General features: G+C 40.0%; 1 protein-coding gene across 3 annotated transcripts in view; it reads right to left on the reverse strand.

Moving 5' to 3' along the window:
• The window catches only part of Orc4 (origin recognition complex subunit 4), a 47,579-nt gene extending 39,739 nt beyond the window's left edge, over nt 1-7,840 (reverse strand). For 2 of the 3 annotated variants that reach the window (XM_067148286.2, XM_067148283.2), the window contains exons 1-3: nt 7,660-7,840; nt 3,714-3,940; nt 2,105-2,279 (exon numbers count right to left, since the gene is read on the reverse strand). In XM_067148286.2, the coding sequence (XP_067004387.2) occupies nt 2,105-2,279; nt 3,714-3,929 (391 nt within the window). In that variant the 5' untranslated portion in view covers nt 3,930-3,940; nt 7,660-7,840. Of the gene's footprint in view, nt 1-2,104; nt 2,280-3,713; nt 3,941-7,396; nt 7,522-7,659 lie in introns of those variants that run through there. The other variant, XM_067148284.2, reaches the window with a different exon arrangement.
• Nucleotides 7,841-7,874: the final 34 nt, after the last annotated feature.

A 7,874-nucleotide genomic window follows, 5' to 3' on the forward strand; every position in this document is an offset into this window, starting at 1 on the left:
GACAATTATTTATTGATATTAACAGGCACTCTGGTGGGAAATATACAATACAAACTGTAGTCATGAAGGTAAGGAGGGACGTACCAGTACTTCGCTCAGCTTGGTTCTTAATGGAACCGGTTTGCTGTACGTTTGAGAACAAGTGAGGACATAAATTTATAACCATTAGGTTCTTCAGTCTGCTGAAATAATTTTGAATAAATAAATTTATAAACTATCAGAAAAAGAAAATATATGATAATAGAATTATACCCGAAAGAAAAGAAATACTAACACATACCCTATGGATGAAATGCATGATTTCTCCTTGATTGGAGGGGCGAGGAACTGCTTAGGAAGAGCTCTGTTCCTCTCTACCTTCAGCTATCATTTAAACCGGCTGAGAGGGACATTTCCGGCCTTGATTAGTGAAGCCGCCTTCATTGGCACAGGCTTTTCCGATGCTGAAGGTTCTTCATATCTTCCAATAGCTCATCATCAATGTCCAAGATCAGAATGCAGTGGAAGATCACTCTGTGAACCAGATTCAGAGACTTGGGCTCTTCCAACTTTGACAGGGACTTCGCCAAAGTGGCTGCAATGGAGCAACAGGTCAGCCTAAGCTGCAGTTTGCATATTCAGTAACGAACTACCACTGGGCATTTTCTTTCAGTCCTGATGTTTGCAGTAGATATGTGTCTACTGAACAGGCTCAATTTTAACAGCACCCCGTCGGGAATCAAATGTGGTGAGTGATGGACCATTTTAGGGAGGCTTTGATCTTTTCGCAGCCATGTCCAAAAGTATCCTCCCCAAATACCACTGACTGCAATCATGGGCAGCCTCTGTAGCCGCCATGCAGGCAAGGCAATATTCGCCTGTCTTGGAAGGTATTGTTCAGAGTCCAATGTTACACGATGCTGTATAGGAATGTACCCCATAGCATATACAGAGGGGTCCCTGCTCAACCATTCGAGTGTGCAGGGAGTGCGCTGGAGTTGATACCAATAGCGTAGCCAGGACTGACCGATGGAACAGGTTATAGTTACAAAATGATGACAGAACATAATGAAGATGCTTGTGCAGGTGGGGGGCGCGCATGCACGAGTATCATAAGGGCATTGATACAGTAAATTATGTTGATATTCAGATTGCAGTACCAGTACATTACAAAATCTTACATTAAAATACAGAAGAAGGACAATATGATCAAAGTGAATAGCTTTATGGCAAATGGTATGCTCACATTACAATCTAAAATCCAACTTTCAAGTCTTCTTAGAGATCTGTTGGTTTTACAATTTTGTCTCTATGAATATGTGAGTCGACTTTCACTTGTTTATTGTCAGTTTCTGCTTATAGAAAATAGGGGGGTTCTAACCTCCAGTAATCCCCCCTTGGCTACACCCCTGGTGGACACTACTGCAGGGTAGATGAATCTCCCATCTGATGGGCTGTGGATGGATTTTGGGCATAATCACACATGTAAGAATCCCTTCACCAAGCAGCACGCACATTTAAAATTTGAATTGGTCAAACCCTCAAGAGGAGACCCATGGCCACACGATCTACTTAGTCGCCTTTTACAATAGGCAGAGATTACCTATGGATATATTCACACCATCCTACCAACAGGAGAAATGTTTCAGCAAAAGAGGTGAAATTTTGTCTTGTTAGAGTTCTTTAATGTGCCACTAAATCTACCGACATGAGGCTGACTTATTTGAGCGCTCTCAAATACCACCAGACTGAGCCAGGATTGAACCTGCCAACTTGAGCTAAGAAGGCCAGCACTCTACTGCCTGAGCTACCCAGCTACTCAGAGAGCTAAGCAAGAGCTTACCTATAATAATAAACCAAGTAAATAAACAAATAAGTATATAATTCACTCCCTCCATGGACAACTGCAGTGAAGGAGGATCTGACTGGTATCTCGGAGACAGTGGCTTAAGAAAGAAGTAAATTCAGGACCTGGGTACAAGGGTTAAAGGGTCTTCTGGAAAGAATGAAAGATGTCCTGGTGCAAAGCAGTCAAGAGTGAAGAACTGCATTCTTAATCAAAATGAAGGAGTGAGTGTTAACCGAGGTCCTAACAAGCTGAAACAATATGTTAAAATTTACTTACCTGGAAAGGAGCCAAATACTTTGCCATCCACCACATTATCTAGTCCCATTTGGCGAGTCATGTCTTTCAGAGCAAGACGGTCATCAGTGTGAACTAATCCATTCAATTCCACAACAACAGCTTGATCATGGAATGATGGTTTACGTCTTAGCTTGTCCAAAATCATATTTATGAGCTGTTCATCAAATAGGAAACAATGCATGGTAAGAAAAATTGCTGTAGAAGTGGAATTAGCAAAGTGATGAAGTCCTTTTGTTTCATACCAATAACAAAGGGAACAAATGGAACTTATGCTATAAAGGAGGGGGTTGTGATATATACAATTTTCACAGCACATAATCAAAAGTTTCAAACCAATCATAAATTGTCAATGAATTTAGCAGAATTATTTACAGGATATGACAAACCACTTAGAACAAGAAGTTCTGTGAATATCTAAAAAGGTAACTAATCAGGAATCTGCCACCTGGGCGATTGCCCTAAATGCAGATCAGTAGTGATCGATTGAATCATTAGTTATTGAAATTACAACCAAACAGTCAGGTGTATCCTACATCAAAAACAATACAGCCAACCTATGCAATTTACGCTGCTGTCATTAACTATGTATTTTGATTTCTTAATATTGTGCTATCCCAATGTTTTATCTAGATAAGGGCTGATCTAATGACAGCAAAAACTGGATGCAATGTGCATCAGCATATCCTGAATGTTCCAAATTAAATAAAGGTAATATTGATAATTAATCATGTAATATGGTTGTACATCTGCTGGTGGTTAATTCTGAATGAAGGGCAAAAGTTGACACCTTACTGCTCAAGGTTCGTAACAGTATAACGAAGTATAAATTATGAAAATCTTACTTGAAATTCCTTTCAGAGGAGAGATGTGTTCATTGCGATATCTAAGAACCTACCAGTCCACCCCCAGAAGTACATTTACTTTTATAATCTAATAAAGAGCAGCACCCACTTGCATTCCTATTGGCCAACATGAAAAGGGATGCGACGTCATTCCCATCAATGATGATAATTAGATTGCGTTACCAACCCCGGCAAAAGAAAAGCACAAATAAATAGAATATGTAGAGGTAAAAATGTGGAATTCAGAACAGGTATCCAATCTCTGTCATGATAACAGTGGCCCCTTCGAAGCCACGCTGTCTTCAAAAGACATTTTCCTATGGCCGCGACACATACTGTTCGCTCGGAAGAAAACAAGGTCATTTAGTGCTTATCTTAGATAGGTTGGCAGTCTTGTGCACCGCCCGATCACGTCATCCACGAGAAGGCTGTGAGAAGGCAACAAATGACAGTCACTCGGCGCGTAGATGTTTACGATACAAGTGGTGACCCATGGTACTTAATGCTGTGTGGCATGGGATATAGTTATAATGACCACTAATTCCCAAAAGGCATTTTACAGAGTAGCTTAATGCATAAACAATATCAACAAAAATATGTAAAATGTTGTTTTTATATTAGATTTTGTAATTATAAAATACTTCACTGATTGTCATATTTTGAACTGTTAAAAAAGGACCAGTTCAAGAGAAAAGCACCTTCTGTAGGATATTGATATTTATCAAAAATGTTCATACTAAACTTACAGTAGTCTTTCCACATCCTCTAGGTCCAATAACCAATGCTGAATTACTTTCTCCCATATTAATGGTACGCTTCATCATTCCCAAGATGTGGCGTCGTTCTTTATCATAATCTAGTGAAACAGAACCAGGTGCCTTCTTGATCTGTTTCTTCAAGTATAGCCTGCATTTGTATGTAAGTTCAGGCTCAGGGACAAAGGAATCATCACCCTGAGGCATTCTTCAGAAACCTGCAATAAGATGAACAGGTTGGTACATACTTTTGTTACAGTCGAGATGATGATGATGATGATGATGATTCTATGCATTCAATACCCTTCAGTTACTATGGGTATGAGATGCCAGAGGGTCAAAAAAGGTTGAATTAATGTTAATTACAATTAAGCCGTAAGCTAAAGCACATGATAGAGTGTTGTACGAGTGGCACTACTCAGCTAGTCTAGAGAAGACAGTAGGTAAGAGAAAGAAATAACTTTTTGCTGTTATTTCCATGTTTAACATAATGGGTCAAACTACATGGTTATCAACTAAGCTAACAGGGACATACGTGTAAAAGAGTTCAAGGGATTGGAACATCCCACCCTCAAGGGGTAAAAAAAAAAAAAAAATCCTTTATATACTGAATGGTCCTCCTCTCCCTTCCCGATCTAGTTTTATGAAAACTACTGTACTTGCTATAATTCTAAAAAACATTGGTCCCTCTTCCTAATCTGGTATAATACGAGGTGTGTTCAAAAAAAGACCGAACTTTGTAAATTGCGCGCAAACCGCAACATTGAGCGAGTTGTGACTGTGGCGGTGCCTAGCGGCAACTTCTGACAACAGACCGCTGCTTTCCGCATTCCATTGCCTGCATTATCAGTTGAGTTAGAGCCTCTGAAGTGATTGCGTGTGTCACGTGTTCGTCGAATTCTATAATGAAACAGCTTGAGGAACAACGTGTATGCGTGAAGTTCTGCTTCAAAGTTGGGAAAACGTTTGTGGAAACACTGGAGATGAGACGTGGGTGTACGGTTACGATGTTGAAACCAAAAGGCAATCATCACAGTGGGTGGGGAAAGGTTCTCCTCAACCGAAAAAAGCACGAATGAGTCGTTCAAACATCAAGGTGATGCTGATTGTGTTTTTTGATTGGAAAGGCATTGTCAGACTTTTTCTTATTCCCCAAATTGAAAACCACCTTGAAAGGACATCGTTTCCAAGACATTGAAGAGATCAAGGAGAATGCGACGAGGCAACTTCGCGCCATCAAAGAAAGTGCATTCCAGGAAGCATTCCAAAAGTGGAAGAAACGTTGGCAACACGCTGTTGATAGTGCAGGGGACTATTTTGAAGGGGACAGTCTGTGAAATGATGTAAGCTACATAATAAAGTTTTTCTAGCCACAGTTCGGTCTTTTTTTGAACACACCTCGTATATCAATATGTGTAGTTACTGGTTAGAAGACAGCAAGAATCATGATTCTCTTCTTCATCCATTCCTTTTTCCAGATCCTCTCTGGGTAGGGTAGTGTACCAAAGCCCTCCACCTTACTTGATCTTTCCACCATTCCTCTTCTAGTACTTTATTTCTATCGACTCCTCTATTTGCAACACAGTCCACAGTAGAGCTCCTCCATCTCATTCTAAGACGTCCCCTAGGCCTCTTTCCAGTCTCTGTATCCATGAATGTTCACTTTGGTATTCTCTCTCCTGGCATTCTCATCATGTGACCAAACCATTTTAACTTTGCTATATCAATCTCTTCTTGAAGTTTACACACTCCCATGCTCCTCCTTGTTTCCTCATTTCTCATCTTGTCTTTCCCTGTATGCTCCTCAAGAACCTCATTTGAGCTGCTTGTATCTTATTTTGGTTCCGCTTAGTTAACATCCAGGTTGCTGAAGCATAGGTCAGTATAGGTTTACAATAGGATGAGTATAAAACCTTCTTGCACTTCATTGGCACATCTTTGTTCCATACAATGTCTCTCACACACTGGCAGAAACTTTACAGCAGACTGCTGTATTCTTAAATCAATTTCTCCATCCAAATTTCTACCTTGTGATATCACAATGCCCAAACATTAAAAAATTTTCACTACTTCATTTCCTATTTTTATCACTTCCCTGGATTTTCTGTTACCTCTTGGCATGATCAAAGTCTTACTTTTCGCAGTACTAATCTTCATTCCAAAATTTCTTATCTCCTCATTCCATAAATCAACTTGTGTCTGTGCTACTTCTTCATTATCTCCTCAAACTACAATGTTATCAGCAAAGAGCATAGACTTTATATGCTCGTCCATCATCTTCTCCTTAATATTATGTAGAATTCTATCCATGATGATCATGATTGTCAATATTAATTTAATATGAGTACCCTGAATGAACCCATATAAAAGCACAGATATGAAAAGCACATAAGTTACAACAGGAGGTGCACTCATAGATCAGGAACAGGTATTGTATAGGCTGGGACCTGCCTGTTACATCCCAAGCCTTGCAGCAGTGCACTTTGCAGGGTTGTGGTCAGAGTACGATAATGTACAGGTACAAATGTTGTAATCATACGCCATTTCCCTTGGATGTGGCAAGGTTGCATACTTGAAAATAGTTGCCACAGAATGATTTGTTTATGTTAGGAAACATGTGACAGGATTTCAGCTACCTAAGTTGTTTAACGAAGCATTTGCTCAAACTGACGACTTTCACGGTCGATACAGAAACTGGCTGGCATGTTGCAACATCAGCATGCCTCAGTGATGAGCAGTCTAAGGTGACCAAGATTAGATGGCTCCTGTGCATACACCAGTTATTTTTCATGGCCCCACGTGAAAATATCCAGGGGCATAAGATCAGGAAAGTCAGGAGACAGGTCCTCACCTTCCTATCCATTTATCAGGATGAGTTGCATGGAGATGGTTCTGGATGGCCACTGCTGCGTGCGATGTAGCCCCATCATGTTGAAACCACATCCTGCAGCAGTAAAGGAGTGGCATGCAGACATCTTTCCATACTTCAAAATGTCATGCCTCTCGGTTGTCATCTATCCGAATCATGTTCCTGATACAGGCATTGGGCCTGGTATGCTTTCTATCTAGCTTCTCCATAGATGAGCAAGACATTCACAAACACAATACATCACGAGGGAGAGAATAAGCTTTATGTTGTGCCGTGACCTGCTTCAAAGAAAGGGAGTTCGCAGAACTATGTATCTACCTGCCATTGCACGTTGTTATAGTTACAAGGGGCATACTTTGCTCTACTTGTGTCACATGTACAATGTAGCTAACCGGAATGTTGGCTACCATCACCTCCTCAGCCTTGTCCAACCCAGCTCCATACTCTATGTTATGATACCAATGGCCCTTTGCAGGGCCGCATAAACAAATCAAGTTTTATGGGTTAATTTGGGGTACCCATAATGAATTAATAGTGGCGCTCACAATTCCTGCTGTCTTCTAGCTTGTAACTACACATCTTGTTATGTTATCCAGGATTAGGGAAAGGGACAAATGTTTTTCAGAATTATAATAATCGCAGTGGGTTACATAAAATTAGATCACTAGGAGCGGGTGGACCATCCTGTATAGAGCATTCTGTGCGAATCTTGGCCAAAGAAGCATTTAGATTCAAGAATGTGAATGGCTGATTCCACTTAATGAAAGTCAGTCCCATCTCGCAGAGGTTCTTGCTTATTACCTACTCTGTCCTTATTCATCTTGCTAAATCTTGTAAGGTCAAGATGCACTGTTATATCAGAGACAGTTCTTTCAAATATATATTGTAAATATGAGTGAAATGTTTTGACATTCTTCAAATAAATTTCTGTGTTGATTTTGTAGGAAGTACCATGGTGTAAATTAGCAAGGTGGTATAGTTTCGAATCCTATCAATTCACACATTTCCTAAATATTGCCAATTCAAAATTATCCTTTGATTTTAGAGTAGATGAATGGATCCTCTTACCAGCGTCGCCGAGTCAAACACCAAGCTAAATGAACTGTAATATTTATTTCAATGTTAAATAGCTTCCAAAAACATCTGTCATCGAATACTTTCGATATTAAAAATGTCACACGAACCGACAGCTTTCTACCAGAGTGCTGTCTATTATATTGTTATATACGAACTCCACATGCGTCCACAGCTGTTGTTTACGATCAGAATCTTCCCGCGTTTTT

The sequence above is a fragment of the Anabrus simplex genome, chromosome 5, assembly GCF_040414725.1.
Source record: "Anabrus simplex isolate iqAnaSimp1 chromosome 5, ASM4041472v1, whole genome shotgun sequence".
Lineage (NCBI taxonomy): Eukaryota > Metazoa > Arthropoda > Insecta > Orthoptera > Tettigoniidae > Anabrus > Anabrus simplex.